The 21,299-nt window shown below is 35.2% G+C and overlaps 1 protein-coding gene across 1 annotated transcript in view; it reads right to left on the bottom strand.

Moving 5' to 3' along the window:
- The window catches only part of LOC107702327 (rho GTPase-activating protein 7-like), a 101,853-nt gene that overhangs the window by 71,249 nt on the left and 9,305 nt on the right, over window positions 1-21,299 (bottom strand). Inside the window, exons 2-3 of the mRNA XM_016504605.1 lie at window positions 15,293-15,442; window positions 14,511-14,651 (exon numbers count right to left, since the gene is read on the bottom strand). Coding sequence (XP_016360091.1) covers window positions 14,511-14,651; window positions 15,293-15,442 — 291 coding nt within the window. The remainder of the gene's footprint in view (window positions 1-14,510; window positions 14,652-15,292; window positions 15,443-21,299) is intronic.

Consider the following 21,299-nt stretch of genomic DNA (forward strand, 5'->3'; position numbering starts at 1 on the left):
TAACGTAAGGAATACCAGGACACACACACACACACACACACACACACACACACACACACACGCACACACATGCAGATACGTACATGCTTACATATCCTGTAAAATGCCTGATAGTCTATTTTATCTTGACTGAATGTGATTATCCATAATTTGTTAGATCATGTGTGTATTTACTGATAACGCTGCTAGAAGTTTGTTTTTCAACAAAGAGGGTATGAGAAAAAAATAACCCCGCTGCATATTTTTACCATGTCGGCACGTCTCAGTGGAAAACACACAATTGAAAAAAAAACAAAAAAAAGTATATGCAAGTGATTATTTTAGCCACGGCATTTTGCCTGGAAAAATGATTAATCTACTTGGCAAAGGCATTAATATCGCTTCCAAATTTAGCACAGTTGCGGATTTGGTTGAAGACCTTTGTAAAGACTCTTCCTGACTGTGTTGAAACAGGAAGTTTTGGCGGGACATATTCAAGGGCTTTTCCAAAGTTATGTCACAACAATGAACCATAATTTGCTACATGCTAGTCAATTGCAGGCAGCATTATGGGGCGGGACATTCTCATAGTTTAGAGCATCTGATTGGACAAAAATTTGCGTAATGCATGATGAGTCATCAACAATTTCAATCAGTTTTCCTGGAAAAGAGAGACTGTAAATTTTAAATGTGTAGCCTTTACACATGCTACAAATGCTAATTGTTTAGGAATACACGTCAGTGTTGTCATTATTAACTAAACCTATTAATATTGTTTTATTTAACAAAAATAAAGTTGGCATTAAACATAAATATTAGATGAAAAAATAAAGCACATAACAAAACTACTTAACGTAAAATTGCTTAAACTAAAATTAAAACCAAAACTAAAAATAAAAGCACTATATAAGTACTATATTAGCAGGTAAATTGTATTAAAATAACACTGGTTTGCTAGCATATAGAAGACCTCAAAACTAAAAGACATGGAGAAAAAGCCATAAAACTAATTTTGATTTAACAGAGTCTCTAAATGGCTCTCTTTCCTGAAACAGAGCAATGGCTATTAATATCTGTTCCTTTGTTAGTTATTGTTCATTATCCTTGTGTGTTGACTTTTTTTAGTCAGGCCAAACAGGAATTTCTGTGGTTCGAAGGAATGTTGGGGTCTCCGTCTCCGGGTGACCTTCATCCACAGAACTCCTGCTCTGTCCGCTGATCTTTGACCTTGTGTAATCCCAAAGTCCCTGGAACAGATCATACTGACAGAAACACCTTCATCATCTGCCTCGAAAGAGCGATGCATCCTGTTATATGAAGAATGTGGCTTTCTCTTCAAAACATCAGAGCATATTCTTCTTCTTTATCTACCTCCATCTTCCGTGTTTTTTCATGTTCTATCTCTCTCCCCAATTCATTTATTGCCCTCTGTTATCACATTCTCTTATTTTATCTACCCCTGTTCTTTGTTTCCACGTTCTTTGTTAACATACCCTCATCCCTGCATCCACCCATCCTCCCCACATGAAGCCAGATGCATGCTAGGAAATATCTTCATGCATGTAAGGGGTATGAGTGGCTTATCAAAGGAGTGTACATGTGTGTTTAGCAAGATAGCTGCACAATTGTTATCTTAATGGACACAGTGTACCTCAGACATTTTAAAAACACTTTGTTTTTGTATTAGTATTGAATATGTCCCCATTACTCATAGCATGTGCACCAGTATACAGAGATATGGACAACCAGAAAATGTTCAAAGGTGAAGTGTGTAATTTATGTGCCTCTAGAGGCATCAAATGGAATTGCAAAAAAATAAAATAAATCAGTAAAAAGTGAAAAAAAAACAGTGAAAATGTGAGCCTAAAAATTTGAGCCAAGCAGTATGTCTGAATTCATATTAGTAATTAAACAGTACGTGAAAAGTACCTGGATGACTTACTAAAAGTGTGCATTGGATGGATACTTTACTATCCTATGAGGCCATGGGAGAGGATTTCTGAATGACAGTGAAGCGACGCAACTGACGCTGTATGTCACATGGCAGTGACTACATGACAAATGTAGTACATCCATATGTTTTATACTACACACATTCATACTGCATAGAACATATTTTTAGGGGTTGCGAAGCAAGTTTAACCCTAAATATCCTTAATTTCTGAAATGCTTTGGTTAGATCGAAGACGTATTCTCTCCTTAAAAAGATATATCTAGCCGACGGCACTATTTCGCCATAGCTGAAGACAAATCCACCCATTGCATTCCTCTCCTTGTTGATGGTGCTGCCACTGATGTCTGGATAAAGCGTTGCCTTGAAACCAATCTATCTAGGGAACACACACACACTCACGGACACCAATACACAACTGGGGCTTACTCACACATACCTGAACATGGTTTATCTGAATTACACACACAGTTAAACATCAACAGATTACACACACAAAAAAAAAATATCCATAAAAACTCCCCAACAACAATGATGGTTCTCAGATTTATGGCTAAATAATGACCTTAGCGTCATGTTAGCTTACGGCAAAAAAGTCCCATGTTGGCACACTGCAAGCTATCAACAGTAAATCACCCATGAACATACACATGCATGCCAACACCAACAAGACTGTAAAGTATTGTGCAAAATATACCTCAACATGCACTAAAAAGTCCACAACCCGTCGACTAAGGTTTCGCAACCATAATGTGAAATTAGGAGCCTGGAAATACAATGAAACATGATGCAGTCGCGTGTTAGCCATGTTATCATAGCGTGACTGTGACCACAGTAACACATTCTACATTCCTCTATGTGTAGGCCTGTTGTTTTCTCAAATTCACAGAAACAACTCAAGGCCACCGACAGTGAAATACTATTAATACTTCAGAGAGTTTCTGGCATACTCAGAATAACTATATTTGAGTCAAAGCACTGTTATCATGTGCTATCCCAAACACACCACCCTCATACGAGTGGGAAGAGGGTTAAAATGAGCGCAAAACAGAATAATAAAAGATGGAGAGGAAACAGGGAATGAGGTGGCAGAAAATTAGGACAATGAGATCAAATGAATAAATAACAAAGAAAAGCCAAACAGGCAAGAATCACTATTACTATTTTCCATACTGGTGGTCAATGTTTTACTGAAATTATTAATTGATATAAAAAATGGAAATACATTTGAAAAATGAAATAAAAATGTATAATTGTTATTACATTGTTATATTTACCAATATGTTATATTAATAATATTACAAATTACAAAATAATTATATTTATGTTATAAAAATATAAACTGCATTTATGCTATGGACTTTAATGATACCTCAAATCATGTGGCATGTTGAAAAGTGCTATTACTTTCATAAATGACTGAACAAATTAGTTTGTCTGCAAGGCGAAATTTCCCATAGATTTACTATGAAGAAGAAACTCAAGCCAGTTCTTAAATAAACAGCCAGCTAGCATTAAGTGTCTAATGAACAACCGCCTAGTAAGTATACTATTACTATTTTTCTAAGTGATCGAACAAATTATTTTAATCTGCAAGACAAAAATCCCCATACATTTACATTGAAAAAAAAAGAGCCGATTCTAAAGTAAGCAGCCAGCTAGCAGTAAGAAACCAGTGAACAACCACCTAGCAAGTGTAAATTTACTTTTATAAGTGATTGAACAAATGATTTTCATCTGCAAGATTAAAATTCCCATTGAAAGAAAAATTCCCATTAAAGAAGAAACTTGAGCCATTTCTAAAGCAGACAGATAGCAGTAATAAACCAGCAAACAACCACTGAGCAATCACATAGATACACACAAAACACTCAGAATACCTTCGCAACCATATAGCAACACCACAACATCCATCCACAACACTCCAGCATCATTGCATAGACCAAACTTCAACCAAAGGAAAATATTTCACCATCTTAAAATTAGGTGTGGAAGGAATTGTTTATAATGTGTATAATTCTACAGCAGGGGTGTCAAACGCATTTTCACTGAGGGCCACTTCAACATTATGGCTGCCATCAAAGGGCCGGTTGTAACTGTAAGACTGTACAAATGTTAACATATTGTTAAATAACTGTCTCTTTATTTTATTATTACTTATTTAAGTTACAAATATTGCATGCATTTGCATAGATGTAAAAAATATATGTAATTGCTCTGTTATTTTAACATAAATCCTTTTAATTTATCAGGTTAAGAAATCCAAATTACTCTATAAATCAAAGTATATAATAAAGACATCATCAAACACAAGTCATTACATTACATTTGTTCAAAACTTTTTTTGTTACATTTATGGCACAACAAATAATTGTGAGCTGCTAAGAACGTGTGACAGATATGGCATGAGCCCACTCTCATCATGAAAATGCGTATCAATAGCATGATTTTCTGTTTCTATTTGGCATGCAATTTATATGCAGAAATTTACTTTGGCGTGCATATGATACGCACGTGTTTGGTGAGCATATGATACATAATCGATGCTTGTAGTAGAAAAAAGAAGTGCTGGTACTCAACCCCACACAAAAGTAAATAAATAAAATATAAAGTACTAAAAAAGTACTTTTTAATTTTCATTATTCGCAATGAATGTATATAGTGCCACAATAAATAAATTCATTCATAATTGTTTGCAATTCAATTCACACTTATTTGTATAGCACTTTTCATGATACACTGTTGCGAAGCAGCTTCACAGAAAATGAATATTTCTACATTACATTTAGTAGTTTACAGCACTTTTAATAAAACAAATTGCACAAGTCAATCTGTGATACCAAACAGGAACACAGGGTGATGCCAAAAGACCACTAAACGAGCTACCTTGACCTGACTGATCCAGAATTACTAAACCACTGACTACTGCGTAAACTAAAACAGCTTCAGCCAGCATTCAGTATAAAACATTCTTGCTTTTAAGCCAAATAGCTTGCTGATTTTTTTTTTTTTACTGACATCTGTACGTGAGTACTGTTATCTCCGCCATCTCTGATGACATTGGCCGTGTTTTCTCAGCATTAGCGCTGTTTTGAACTTACACTCACTTTGAATGCATTCACTTTCTGGATCCTTATACTTTCCAGGAGTTTACCGGTTTATCTGTTTGCAAAAAAACTGCTTCTTTTCATTTTTATTGTTTTCGTTAAAATGTACTGATTTAAATTAGTGATTATTATTTTATTACTCTACGCTAGGGTGACCACCTGGCTGTAGATCTGTTGCAGGACAGATGTGATTTTACGGGACAATGCGGGACATGTGCGAAACAGATACATTTATTGCTGTTATGTAAATACTGATTTACATTCGTTGGCATATATGCGCCAATTTATGTTTCTGCCGGTGGATGCCCACACTCCAGGTTGCGTTTATTAAACTCAGGAGAGAAGATAATTTTTGAGCGCACACATGTAATGTCTGACCGATAACGCATCCGTTTTCTGTGAGAGTGAATGAATGGGAATCCACCTGGGAGCAGAGAGATTTGCGCTCTCGCTTAGGCTATATAATGCGCTCTGGACATTTGTCATTAAAATAACTCCATAGAAACCGCCTCAAACTACCTATTAAAACAAGAAGAAAGTCGTGTCTGAAAGCTGCAATCGATTTTTTTTTTAATTCGTTAAATGAAAGGAGAATATCGTGTTTTTCCGTCGGTGGTGCTCAAGCACTTGATGAGGTCCGCTTTATTCTTTTGAGCCGTCCACGCAGTTATCATCAACGGAAAAAACCCCACACCCCTAATCCTAACCATTGCGTATCATATGCACACCAAAGTCAATTTCTGCATATAAATAGAACGCCAAATAGAAACAGAAACTAGTGGTATTGATACGCACTTTCATAATTTACGATATAAAGCAGGATAGATTTTTATTTTAAGACAATCATATGCTCTCGCGGGCCACATAAAATGATGTGGCGGGCCGGAATAGGCCCATGGGCCTTGAGTTTGACACATGTGTTCTACAGGGTCCATCACACTTGCCTGGGAGCACTGGACCACCTAAGTGCACGTCATATGTTACATTTCAGTCATAAGAGTGAGAGTTTTTTTGTTTGTTTTGTTTTTGTATGTGTGTGTTTAAGTATGCAATCGTGTGTGCAAGTGTGTGTCCCCAGTCGTTATGGGGCAGGACTGGGTCACATTTTTTGGCCTGTAATGTCCCTGGGCACAGGTTGTCACAGCATTAGGGATCAGAGGTCGTATCAGGTGTCCAACAGAAAAAACAACGGGGCAGAGCACTCAAGCATTCATTTACTCTTTGTGTGTGTGTGTGAGAGAGAGAGAGATGGGATAAACACCATGCAGTTAAACACATTTAACCAGTTGGCAGGGTAGAATTACGTAGATATACACTGAAAGTAAACATTCACTCAATTATACTGGGAATATCTGAATTGTGTGTGTGTGTGGCAAAATTCTGGTCTGGAAAATGTATTGTTTTTTTTTTTAATTGTAATTTATGACTTTGCTCATACTTGGGGTTACAATATATATATATATATATATATAAATGACAGCAATAAAAAAAAAATTAAATTAAAAGGACTATCACAGCTTCGGACTTGGGCTCTTTTGACTTTTGACATCCTAGCAACGCTCTAGTACCACCTACAACAGCCTAGCAAGCAAATAACAACATGCTAAATAACACCTTAGCAACATACGAACACTTCGGAACCTTAGCATAGGGTCTAATATGCTAAAAACCACTTCGAACACCTAACGGCATAGCAACACCCTGACAGCCAGCCACAATACCCTAACATGCCAGTGAGAAAATGTACAAATCTAATTCTACATCGCTACACTGGCTTTAAGAATCTGCTAATCACTTCATAAAACTATTGAAGATTTGAAAGAAAGATAATAAGGTGTGTGTGTGTGTGTAAGTTGAGCAGGTTGAAGCGCAGAGTTTACCAGACCCCTAGTCTGGTTAAGAATGTGCAGCTGGTAGTGGTCAGATTGGCCCACCCAAAGTCTGAGTGGGTAAGGTGTGTGTGTGTACATGTGTCTCGATGACCATTCTTATTGCACCCTCTTGTTTGTTAAAGATAAATGTAAGGATAAAGATACCTATATACATTTTCTGTGCATGTACACACAAACCAAGTACTTTTTTGAGTACCTTGTAAAGCGTCCCTATATGCATTAAACATATTATTATTATTTTGCCTCAGTTTCAGGTCTCAGAAGGGACCTTATTTAGTGTGTTTATTCTGAACATATACACATGCCATTTGTAGAGTGTGTAGACACACAGATGCTATCTATACCCCCCGAACCTCAACCTTTTTCTGCAACTAATGAAGACATTCCTGCACGTGCACTGAGAAACGTGGGAAAAAAATGACCCCTCTCTTTTTTTTCTTCCTTCTTCGTAGTGAGAACACTCCCTTCTTTACCCCATAATAACTTCCATATGTTTTATGTGAACTGTTTTGGCAGGAAGTGATGTAAATTGTCCCTCAGGGCATGTTACATGGCGTAAACTGTATCCCTGACTCAGTGATCACTGTTGATATTACAAGCTGCGATTCAAGCTAAAAACAACCAGCTGCATACGCAAACGATCCAGTTCAAATCCAGAATTTGAACATACAAACTCAGAGATCCAATACGATTGTTTACTCCTCTCACCCACAATCCTTTAAAGAATATTCTGGTATTTCTATCATCACCATATTGTGACATCAAAAAATCGTCTTATTATGCTACTGTGAAAAATATATTACTATCTTTTGCACATAATTGAACAACATGATGACTATAGACCCAAAGGAAGTAAAAGTACAGCAGTGGACAGGATAAACAATTACACTGTGTACCAATTCTGCTTACGAGGGACAAAAAGAGGACAATGACTGATCCCAAGCTAATAGTATTTTAAGGAGTTTTGTCTTGCCACAATTACACTCTGCTTGCTCACGGGGGCATTTCATGGCACTATCATCCATTGGTTTGTACACTCTTAAAAATAAAGAATCCAAAGGGGGTTTCGCAGCAATGCCATTTAGGAACCATTTTGTGTTCCCTAAAGAATCTTTCATGGAACAGTTCTGAAAATAATCATTTTTTTTTGTTTTTTCTTAGTGTGATGAACTATACCATCTTAAAAATAAAGGTTCCAAAAGGAGGTTTTCGCAGCAATGTCATAGAAGGACCATTTTTTTGATTCCTCAAAGAGCCTTTTTTTTCTTAGTTTGAAGAACATTTTAAAAAAAATTTCCACTGTAAAGAACCTTTTGTGAAATGGTTTCATTGATGTTAAAGGTTCTTCATGGAACCATAGATGCCATTAACGGACTTTTATTTTTAGAGCGGGCCAACAAGGGACACCCTTCTCTCTCTGTGCCTTAAAAAAGCATTCTTATTCCCTATAGTCTAGAAAGGTTGATGGCTGAATACAAGATCAGGAACTACATATCATTTCTGTAGAGCATCATACACTTAAAGTGAAGAACATTCCCTCCAAATGTCACTAACTTAACAATAGCTGGTATTTTCCCCTTTTTCCAGCCCTAATTGACCCCGTGGATTAGAGAAAGAGATTCAGGATGCTAATCCCTGTAATCCAGTATAATCCAGGCTCCAATAACAATGGAAGACGCAGAATTAAGCAAACGGCACTTTGGGAAAACAAGAAATGAGGCTAAACTATGGAGCAGGATTAGGGTGCCATGCAGAGGCACAATCCTGAAGGCAGTAATGACCCTGCTGGGCACAGTGGTCCGAGAAAAAGACACAAACGCAAGACCAGTGCTCTGCCTGGAAGCTAAAAATCAAAGATGATGGAGAATTTATACTTAGCCTTGTAAACCCATGTTATATACATACATATAGTAGCCTCCGTTTCCTGTTCTTAGCTGACAGGAGCGGCACCCGGTGTGGTCTTCTGCTGCTGTAGCCCATCTGCTTCAGGGTTCGACGTGTTGTGCGTTCAGAGATGGTATTCTGCATACCTTGGTTGTAACGAGTGGTTATTTGAGTTACTTTTGCCTTTCTATCAGCTCTAATCAGTCTGCCCATTCTCCTCTGACCTCTGACATCAACAAGGAATTTTCGTCCACACAGCTGCCGCTCACTGGATATTTTCTCTTTTTCGGACCATTCTCTGTAAACCCTAGAGATGGTTGTGCGTGAAAATCCCAGTAGATCAGCAGTTTTTGAAATACTCAGACCAGTCTGTCTGGCACCAACAACCATTCCACTTTCAAAGTCACTTAAATCCCCTTTCTTCCCCATTCTGATGCTCGGTTTGAACTTCAGCAAGTCGTCTTCACCACATCTAGATGCCTAAATGCATTGAGTTGCTGCCATGTGATTGGCTGATTAGCAATTTGTGTTACCAAGCAACTGAACAGGTGTACCTAAAGTGGCCGGTGAGTGTATATATACTGTATATATTTCTCTACCTGGAATCAAAACATACTATGCAACACAAAATCACATGACCTAAACAAAAATTCGATTTTTCTCCTTAGTTTTCTCCGGTCTAATTTGCATGTATGTATTAATTGATTCATTCATTCATACAAACGTGTGGGAAAACATCAAGCCAGTACTAAATATAGAGGCCTGTTTATGCTTACAGGAGTAAAATTCATACATAAATAAAACAAATACATTAGAAATAAAGTTTACAATAAGAGATAAAAGTCACATTGTCAAATATAAAGTCGCAATTGAGGAAAGTCACAATTATAAGAAATAAAGTTGCAATTGTGCGAATGTGAAATATAAATTCAAACTATTAGATAATATGTCATCTTATGAAAATATGTGATAATAATTGTATTTATTTTTTAAACAATGTGGTGGGAATAGGCTTCCATACATAAATAAATCAAATTACAGCATTATGTGGTATGTCATCTTATGAAAATATGTGATAATAATTGTATTTATTTTTTTAAACAATGTGGTGGGAATAGGCTTCCATACATAAATAAATCAAATTACAGCATTATGTGATATTTATGTGCACATTTTATTGAAATTGCATTCATTATATTTAATAAATATAAGCTTGTTTGTGTGTACTGAACATAACACCTGTTTCCAACTCTCTTCGGCCTGTGCGTGTTTGCATATTTACGTCATGATTTATAGTTATCCATGCTTTCACACACAGGGGACCCTGTCATGCACATCTCTCAATCTCCTGCCATTCCGCACCTTTAAATTTATAGACAACAAATGACTGTACTTCACTTTGGCTGCCCTCCTCTGTTTGATATACAAATATGACGCCAGTTCCGACAGTTGAAAACCCCTTAAGGCAGATAGATTTCTTATGCTGAGTCCTCAGGGGCCTCAAACAAATATACTGAGTTCTGCCCATGCCGGGCCAATTAGCCGTCAACATAACGATGCTAGCCAAATACACTAAATGTCCTGTGCTCTTGACAAGCTTGAGTTATGAGATGAAAGTGGGCCGAAACATTCAGGGTTCTGGATGAGAGAAACAAAGACGGTAATGTGGTCATTATGGGCAAACACAACTAAACGTGTGTATGTATGCACTAAAAAAAAATATACTACATTTTTTTAAGGTAAGTGGTTGCAATCAGTTTATTTTAGCTACATTTAAATAAACAAATTTAGTTGACTAACTTTCAGCAAAATTTGTTTATTTAAATGTAGCTAAAATAAACTGATTGCAACCACTTACCTTAAAAAAATGTAGTATATTTTTTTTTAGTGCATACATACACACGTTTAGTTGTGTTTGCCCATAATGACCACATTACCGTCTTTGTTTCTCTCATCCAGAACCCTGAATGTTTCGGCCCACTTTCATCTCATAACTCAAGCTTGTCAAGAGCACAGGACATTTAGTGTATTTGGCTAGCATCGTTATGTTGACAGCTAATTGGCCAGGCATGGGCAGAACTCAGTATATTTGTAAATTCAATTAATCATTTTTTTCAGTGTGTGTTCCCTCATATTTAGGCTGCTGAATTGATTAGTGATGAATTAGTCAATGACTAATGGAAGTACTCATGGCAGATAATATAGAAATTAATCTGAAGGGTGTGAAAACATATTCAAAAGGCTTAGATGTTCTCCATGATTGCTATTGTTGCCTAAACACTTTCTTTTTTAGTTGCCTAATCTCTTTCTTGTCAATCCTGTTACATAACTCAAACCTCAGAGTGGGTCATTGTGATGTGTAAAATCAGTAATATCATTCCATTCATGTATCATGTCTGATTTTTTCCCTATTTTCTCTGACACGCAGAGCAAGATAACACACTTGTTGTGGGCTCTAAGAATGCCTGATACAGCATCCCTGACCTTGAACATTTCAGAAAACAGTGATTTCCTGCTTAAGGTCAAAAAGAGGTTACATTTTCCACATCCTTCTCTAAAAACATTTTTTTTTTTAACTTTTCTTTTTTTTTTTTCTCACATTATTATTTTTTTTTTTGCTTTGTGCCACCCAATCTCTATCTCATTCTCACTAAGGCCATTTTAACTCATTAAAGTTTAAACTGTTAGGAAAAATTAGCCCACTCTGCAGTTTTGCTGTTTATCAGTAATGTATCTTAAAAAAAAAAAAAAACATGACCTTTTATTTCAGCTCTATTAAGAGGAGCGGATGTAAATTATTCATAAACTCTTAGGGAAGGTGGTAACATAACTTAGACATATAGGAGTTTTGAATTATTTAATGTGAACGGACATTCAACTTAGAGGTACAAATGAAAGCTGCTTGCAGTAAAAAGGATTACAAAACCAGTCAAAAATGCTGGAATATTTTAGGTTGAGAAAATTTGCTGGAATGAGAGTTATTACTTTGGAATGAGAGTTATTACTTTGCCACGCTTCACTGCTACTTACTGAAATTAAGAAATTGCTATTAAAACCACAGTACATTATTTAGAAAACAGCTGACTGTTATACATACTTTCAAGTTTGAGGTTAGTTTGATTTTTTAAAATATTTTTGAAAGAAGTGTCTTATACCCACCCAGCATTTATTCGGGGAACTGTCAGCATTTCCAGCATCATTACTCCAGTTTTCAGTGTCACATGATCCTTACTTTTGTGAAAACCATGATTTTTTTTTTTTCAGGATTCTTTGATGTAGAAAGTTAAAAAGAACAACATTTATTTGAAATAGTTATCTTTCGAAGTATTATAAATGAGAAACTTGAGAAACTTAATGCATCCTTATTGAAAAATAAATAAATAATTTACTGACTGATAACATTTGAACGATACAGTACAGTACGTCCATATATCTTTTTCTTTATCTTACACACACACACACACACACACACTCAGAGGCCACGAGCTGAAAGGCGTGCATTTTCATAATGCATTTTCAGACAGGCCCCTATGAGACACAGCTTCTAGTCCTTTCTCTCAGCGTCTATTTATTGAACTTTCTATCTCATTTATCTATCTCAATTCTATAAGATTATAAGCACGTACACAGAATTTACCAGCATAACTTTGCTTTCTGGTATGGACATACAGTGACGCCTCAATAAACTTCTGGGCATTCACTGTCACTGCTACTGTAGCTCTAAATGACATACATTAGCAATGAAGGGTAGCCGTGGCCTTGCAGCGCTCCGTCAGTGTTTACCATACCTTAGCAAGAGCAAAGAGGCTTGCGTGTAAATGTTGCGTATGTGCTAGTTAGCTTGTGTGTGTATAAAAAGGCCTAATCTTTCATGTGTTTACCTGGTACACTTATGTAATCTGGAGAGGAATGGCAGGAACAAACAGAAAGGTGTGAGTGGATGCTTACAAATCTGCACACACACTTGATGGTCACAGACATTGAATAAGTGTCAAGGTAAACAGTGGCTTCTCTTGTAAACAGGATTGACTTCATCTGTACTTTACGACACGTGCTCCATGATGTCGGCATGTGTCTGTGGGTACTTGCTCAAACGTGTAAGATTGCATTCCCTGCGCCTTACATTATAGTGTTTTAATGATCTGCTTTCTGGCTCCATTTCTCATCTCTCATCTCCTTGACCTCTGTCTGAGCACTGTGCTATGTTGACCCAGTAATCAAGATTAAATGGATACAGCCATTCAATGAGCAACTTGTTTCATTTCTTCCATGACCTCAGTCAAGATGACTACAGACTGAAAGATGAAACAAAAGGGATCAAATGAGATACCGGAGAAATCTGACTTCAGATTAGATTCAAAAACAGTAAAATATTATGAAAATGACTGCAATTTAAAATAACTTATTGTCTGTTTTAAGGTATTTTAAAATGCAAAGACAAATGCTGATTTGGTGCTCAAGACACATTTCTGATTATTATCAATGTTAAAACCAGTTGTAAATATATATATATATACTGTGCATATATACTGTATATATTGTTGTATAATTATTGTTTTTAATAAGTCTACATTTCGAAAAATTAAAGACTGTATGTATATATAAACTGTATATATATATAAAATATATATAAATCAAGTATAATTATATTTATAATCATACATTTAAAAATGATAAATACACTATGTATATACACACACACACACACACACACACACACACACACACATGAGTGCACGCATAGTTAAAAAAATAGTTTTAGGAGGTTGTTCAAAGCTATGTAATGCAAAATGTTCATTACATTTTAATTGCTTTTGTTTCATCATAGATGTGAAAATCCAGAGAAATAAAGAAACAATGCTGTATGTTAGGCTCATCAAATCAGGTCAGTTTTCATGTCATTTGCTTTGAAGAGGTGAGAGGGATATTGAATAATATGAAGAATATCTTCAGTCCCATTTTAAATCAGTTTTGCTCGTAAGTGCTATAGTAGTCTGCTACTACTCATTTGTTTCTGCTCTTAAACAGACCTTTGTGAACTTTGTTCACACTTTCACAAATAAAATAATTCTGTCCATCTGTTCCTGCCTCTCACTGGCACTTTAAGTGTTATTTGCCATGTGCTTCTGAAATGTGGAGTCAAGCATGTAATGAGTAATCAAATGCAAGGCTCTTACGCTCACCTCAGAACACAAACTCACACAAGAGCGCACATCCACAGACATCCAGACATGTACATGCACCAGAGGGGAAGATCATAAGGAATGCTTCTTGGTGTGTTTTAGCTAGTGGAAGTTGGCAGACAGTAAAGGCTATTATTATCATGTTCCAGCAGTTTTAGCCACTCAGAGAGAAAGAAAATGAGAGAGAGGATGAGAGCGAGAGAGTCTCTCCTCAATATCCTTTAAAGTGGCTGCTGGAACCACAGCACACTCCAATTTACTGTTTACATTGTCATTCAGCAAACAGAAAAGCATATGTACATATTGGACACTTCAGTGGTCTCTTCAAAAAGTGCATGAGAGATGACCAATTCCAGAGCCATGAGAAAGTATGAATGGTATTTCAAGGCGCTTCTCACACCAATGAAAATGCTCAGGTGACTGGAAACTGCAAACCTTGTATCAGTAAGTTATCAGTATTTGATTTGATAAATTGTTCAACAACAATTCCAGTTCTAGGTTTTGGTTAACTAACCTCATTTTTTGGTCTAGCCCCAGCAGTTCCAGAGGGTCCTGATGAAGACAGCGATGATGAAGAGCGATACAGTGGGGTGTTTAGAGACTGTGAGGAGGCTGAAAGACTTCCTGATGAATCCAGCATTTCTAAATCAACTACCTGTTTAGGAAACAACATTGTCCTACTTTAAACATAAAAACACATACTTAAGAATTGCTGAATTTAAATTTATATTTATTTTACATAATATTTACTAAATTAGAAAAAAAAAAAGAATAAATATGAAAAAAATTTAAATAAAAAAATAAATCTGTAAAAATAAACGGATTTTTTTATGCAGTCTACAAACGCACACTTCAGAAGATCTCACTGCTGGATTCAACAAAGTTTGCAAGGTTTGTGAAAATAAATGTTCATTAGATATTCAAAGACTTAAAATTATAAAAATGCATATTTACTGAATGCTTTTTTTTTTTTACTAAATGCTGTAATTCTTCTTTGTATACCATTTACCTTCTTTGTTTAACAGTTATGTCTAATAATTTATTGTTACAGAGACTAGTAAATTATTAAATAACATTCAATCAAAAGTTCTGTGCACTGTCAAAATAAAAGTCCTGCTTCCAACATAATGGCCTATGCCGATAATTAAAAAAATGCCAAACACTAAAGGATTTTACTTAGATTTAGTGCTGGTACTGAAGTTCTGGTGCGTTGATGATGATTATTTCATTATTGCAAGATTTGAGATGAAATTAGTGTATCACTTGCATGAAATCTACTGATTGGTGACCACTCACAGAGATGATCTGCCTCTTTAGATTGGGAGTGCTATTGAGGGAGGAGCTTAGAGCATTCTCAATCTCTTTGTCCAGCTGATCCAACTTCATTATTAACCGAACCATGGAGTCCAAACTTGACCTTTCCTTTTCCCTCTCCTCCCGTGAGCTCTGAAATGAGAAAAACAGTTTTTTATAATCAGATTTTATTTGAGAAATGTAATTTTAAAACCAACACTGGCATTAATCTGATTGCTCCCAATGACAATTCTTAAAACATATGTCACAGCAGACCAGGCGGCGACTCGGATGAAGACGGGACTTTTCCATACAAGCTAAGGCAACACTTCATTAAATTTAACCTAATGTTTTTTTACTCTCAGTGGTGGCTAATGCTATTAAAGGAATAGTTCACCCACAAAATAAAAATTGTCATCATTTACTTATGTCATTTTTTGTGAGTCTTCCTTTTGTCAATAGAAAACAAAATATATTTTTTGAATGGCCAAGTTCCTCCCAACAGAGAATACTATGAGGGACTAAATCTTGCTAAATATAAATTTTATTAAAAATAAATACACACACATAAATATTTTGAATGCTAGTATGTGGTTTCTACGGAGCCCCTAAAGGGACATGGTGGATGGAAAAAAATTTGGGGAGGGAGGAAATGAAGATATTTGCGTTACCTTTTGTGTTCTCTCGCAAAGATATTTTGCGTTCCCTCGCAAAACTTTTGCGTTCTCTCGCAAAAGATATTTGCGTTTTGTGAGGGAACGCAAATATCTTCACGAGAGAACGCAAACGTTTTGTGAGGGAACGCAAATATCTTTGCGAGAGAACGCAAACGTTTAGGGGCTCCGTAGGTTTCCACGCCAAAAAAATATTATTAAAATTATTATTTATAGTACTTATATTGCATTCTTGACCAAAAAGGGATCAAAATGAGCTGAAGACAATAGAAGCCTTTTTTTTTTTAAATATTAAAGCACTAGCACAGAACTACAGAGAGCGAGTGGAAGACAGAAGTGGTAATGCTACTCAAGCAGAGAGGAATGATGCTGGCACTTGCCCCATGTCTGAACCAGGCCCGTGCAAACAGCCCCACACAAAGCAGTGCAGTGTGTAAAGGGCTTGCATAGCTTTTTCTGGTATTTACCCTTAATACACGCTTGTCTATCACAGAGCACACAGGGAGAGAATAAGAGACAGAAAGAGAGACACTTTACTAATGAGCTAACAAACATACAAGCCATTGTCCAATACACACGTTTTTTCTCCAGTTTGCTCAACTGGGTTCTGTCTAGCTCCAAAAATCTCCATAAAAGCAGTCCATATGATAATTTTATGACTCACATGTACTGTGTATTATTTAAAGGGATAGTTCGCCCAAAAATTAAAATTACCCCATGATTTACTCACCCTCAAGCCATCCTAGGTGCATATGAAAATCTCAAAATCTCGACCCCCATCCACTGCCATTATAAGGCTTGGAGGAGCCAAGACATTTTTTTTTTTAATATAACTCCAATTGTATTTGTCTGAAAGATTAAAGTCATATACACCTAGGATGGCTAAATCATGGGGTCATTTTCATTTTTGGGTGAACTATCCCTTTAATATATTTACACTACAGGCTATTAAGTATTCTTATTAAGCCATACGATAGCTTTACATGAGAAACGGAGTGACATTTTAATCCTTGTATGATGTGTTTTCATACATAACAAGCTAAAAAAACACTGTGCTTTCAAATGTAAACTCTTTTTTTTTTTGTTTCCTATCTATAAGTATGAATCTGAACAACACATTATCATGCACCTTATTACAACAGGTCTAGAGAACAGGAGAAGCTCTCACATTCATCCTGACAGATGTACACAGTCTTGCGAAAACACAAAGGTGCCTATGAACATGCATATAATCAGGTTTCTCATTCTGCTTTGAATGTGTGTAGTGTGCTTATTTAGAGCACTTTGTCACAGAGAATACTGTTTGTTTTGGACTGTTCTTGGTCAGCAGAGTCAGACAGAATGGAATCTGTTTCACATCAGCATAGTGCACAGTCAAAGAGTTACATGTTATTTGTCATCTCTTATCTATTCCTGGAAATACACTATGATAAAATGTAAATGATAAATTCTTGGAATTTTTATATCAGCAAATAACTATAAACAGATAAATTATTAAACAATTAAAAAAAAAAAAAAGTTTGAAATTCTGAAGTTGTCATTTAAGGAAAATGTTTAAAAAAAATGTTTTTTTTTTAAGTTGATATTTTAAAATTATTTTTTGTTAATATTTAAAATTATTTTATTTATATATTATATTATATATTGACTTTCTTATGTGCATTTGTCATTTTTTAAGTATGTCTACATAGTTTTATCCAGATTTAGTTGATTTAGTTTTATTTATTTTAGTTTTAGTACTGTATTTATCACATTTTCTAATTTAAATGAAAATGAGAAATGTTGCCTTTCAATTAGCTGAAATAAAATAAGTTTAAGTTTATATTTTATTTCAGTTATTATTTTATTTAAAATACATAATTATTTTAATTTAATTTTAGTTTTAGTTAACAACTGTAACCGTCACTAGCTAATTAACTAATATTTATAAATAATATATAAATAAATACTTTTTGCTACATAAAGTTCTAAATTCTGAAACAAACAAACATAAATGTAGAAATTTAAAAAAAGTTTATATCACTTTATATAACTAACTAAACAAAGACTATATTTTTTGCATAATAATTTTAATATTCTGAAGTTATAATTAAATGCACAGTATGAATGCACTTAGCAAAGATTAATCACAAACGAGACATCTTTCAAATCCAAATTGTTTCTCCTAGACACTAATGAGTTTAAACGGAGAGCAAATATAGACTTTTGCTTAAGTCTCCTGCTTGTCATATTTTCTCATGAGAAGGCCACCCCAGCTGGTGGCCACAATTGATTTAAAATTCACCAAATTCCTGCACGTAATGCATGAGAGTGTGCAGTGACTGAGCTACTGAAAGATTCCTCCTGATTTGTCTTGCTTCCTTGCTGTCTTGTGTGTGATATCAGGTGTTACACTGACCTCAGGTGGTGTGCTTTTAGTAAGACACTACAGCTATAGACATTCGGTCGCTGTGATTTTGCCAAGTAAGACATGTTCCTGGATCAACATCTTTTGTTGATCCTGGATCAACATCACTGTCCTAAAAAACAGACTTAACCCAATACCTACCCCTAAACCTAACCTTACCCATAATGTATTCCTAAAATTAGTGTGAAATGATAGGTGAATAACAAGGTTGTAGAAGCACCTAACCCTGATTGTAAGCCTAAAATGTCCTAAAATGTTTTCTCTCAATTCTGATTGGTTGATTGGAATGATGCTCCAGGATCAACAAGGATGCTGATCCAGGAACATGTTGTACTTGGTGAAATCACACTCACCATAGACATTCTACAAGAAACATACATGCGCTTCACTATTAGAAATGCTTCAACTTCGGAAGATTTTTAAAAAGTTGACATTTATTCAAGGTTGTTTTTAATTAATTAATTGTATTGTTTTGATTCATTTTTGCTTTGGGCTTAAAAAACACATTAAAAATAAAATGCATTATTATGATTATTATTATTATTGGTTCAGAAAATAAGGGCAAGTGGGGCAAAATTTCCACATAAATGTTAAGCATCCATAAGTATTCTATTCTAAGCCTAGCTATACATATGCACTAAAAAGATGTAATATTCCCTAATTATGCAGATGAAAAATATATTTACTATAACTGATATGGTTAAAAATGCCCAGAAAATCGAATCCAGGTGGCAAATGGTGCCCATTAATGGAGAAAGCAGACATTCTCTGTCATTTTCTTTGAAATCTGTAATTTTCTCCTTTTCTGTCCCAAAGGCATTTTTTTGTAAGGATTTTGAGTTTTTCTAGGACATTTTGAGACATTTCATTGCCACAAGGACAGCAAAGCATGAACACACACACGAACACACGCTCACACACAAATTCTACACTCATAAAGCACACCTCTCACTACAGTGACCTTTCCTTGACATTTTGACTACGCATCTGCTTGTGCTTCGATATAAAGTGTGAAACTGACTAAGTGCATTTTTATTTGAATGTTACACTGAGACACTTTTCTCGGTGATTTTCTTTGCTGCTTTTGCTGTTTCTTATTTGTATGCCATTTCACTTGCACCAAACCTGACAAACCCCCAAATCATAATATGAAGTAAAAATGTTTTAATTAAACATCCAAAAATGGGGTGAACGGGTGCCGTATGTCCAAAACAGTCCAAAAAGCAGATAAAAGCATAAAGCAGTAATCCACATGACCCCAGTCGATCAATTAAAATCTTATGGCGTGAAAAGCTGCTAGTTTGTAAGAAACAAATCCATCAAGGCATTTTAACTTTAAACCATCACTTCTGGCCAAAACAGGAGTCTATAATCATATGTCTTCTCACATCAAATTCCAAAAACATATTTGTTTACAAATGCTTCAGACTGTTTCTGATTATAAGCGGTGTTTGATCTGTGCATATTTCTTTCCTGACTCAGATGATGTGATTTTTTTTTTTTTTTTTACTGGAGAAAGAAATATGATGGATAGAGGATTCACATTTTAGTTGAAAGAAACCATTTTAAGTTAGAAAGGTCTTAATTATGGACTTGTTTCTTACAAACATGCAGCTTTTTGATTCACAACGTTTCTGACGGCACCCATTCACTGCAGAGGATCCATTGATGAGCAAGTGACTTCATGCTACATTTCTCCAAACCTGTTCAGATGAAGAAACAAACTCATCTACATCTTGGTTGGCTTTACAGCACTTTTTTTTCTTTTTTTTTTTTTTGGGTGAACTATTACTTTAAATGTTTGTTTTCAGGTACTAAAGCCAGTGCAGAAATGGGCTATTTACCATCATTGGTTTATTAGTACAAATCCAATAACAGAGGGGGTTACAGAAATAAAGTAAGTATTATTAGGCTAGTAATTCAAATAAAACAGCTGATATGACAAGAGTCTTTATTTCATTTAAATGTCACTATGCTTTACTTTAGTGGTAAAAGAAAATTACTGACCTGGAGTATAGGTCATTGAGTTTATTTTCAGTATTTGGATTTCAGCCAGTTCAGTCCTTGGACATCTGTTGTCTGTCATATATACATTTTTTTTTTAATTTTTTTTTTTTTATTATTTTATTTATTTTTTTTTTTATTTTTTTTTAAATTGTATTATTATTTTTTTTTTCAAGAATACCTGCGGCTCTGATCTTTATTTACTGTAATCAATACTTTTTCCTTTGCTTTAGTTTTTTTCTCGTAAGGACTTTGCAGGGAAATGCTGGGTGGAAAAACAATATTGATAACAATAATTCTAATTGATTTGGTGCTAAAGAAACATTTCTTATTATTATCAATGTTGAAATTCTGTGTAAATCGTGGTACTTTTTCTTCAGGATTCTTTATGAATAGAAAGTTAAAAATAACAGTGAATATTTGAAATAGAAATCATTAGTAACATTATAAATGTCTTTACTGGAAGGTTTGAATAAGTTATTGCATCCTTGCTAAAAAAAAAAAAAAAATCTTACTGACCCCAAACGTTTGCATGGTATGTGTTTGTAGCAACTCTTTATACAGTAGAGGTGTGTGAAAATGTGGAAAAAAGAGGACAGTTTTGGATAAAAAAAAAAATTTATATGTTTACAAACAAGCAAACTAAATATGACAGCAGGCTATTGTCGTCCTTTCAAAATGAGTGTGTTTCTGAAGCTCTAATTACAAAATAACGTGATTTCTGCATTAATGTATCCAGTAGTTTTTATTTGATAAAAAATACAATGAAAACAGAAGTACTTCAAAATATGATTCCAATTTAAAATAACTGTTTCCCTTCCATGGGAACTTCGAACTGCGTCCTCTAGGGGTCGTTATGGGGAACGCCTTGTCGTGACCCGTGTCTGAAGCATACATTGAAAAAAACACCAACTCGTTGGCCGGC

The sequence above is a fragment of the Sinocyclocheilus anshuiensis genome, unplaced genomic scaffold (genome assembly GCF_001515605.1).
Source record: "Sinocyclocheilus anshuiensis isolate Anshui unplaced genomic scaffold, SAMN03320099.WGS_v1.1 scaffold86, whole genome shotgun sequence".
Classification (NCBI taxonomy): domain Eukaryota; kingdom Metazoa; phylum Chordata; class Actinopteri; order Cypriniformes; family Cyprinidae; genus Sinocyclocheilus; species Sinocyclocheilus anshuiensis.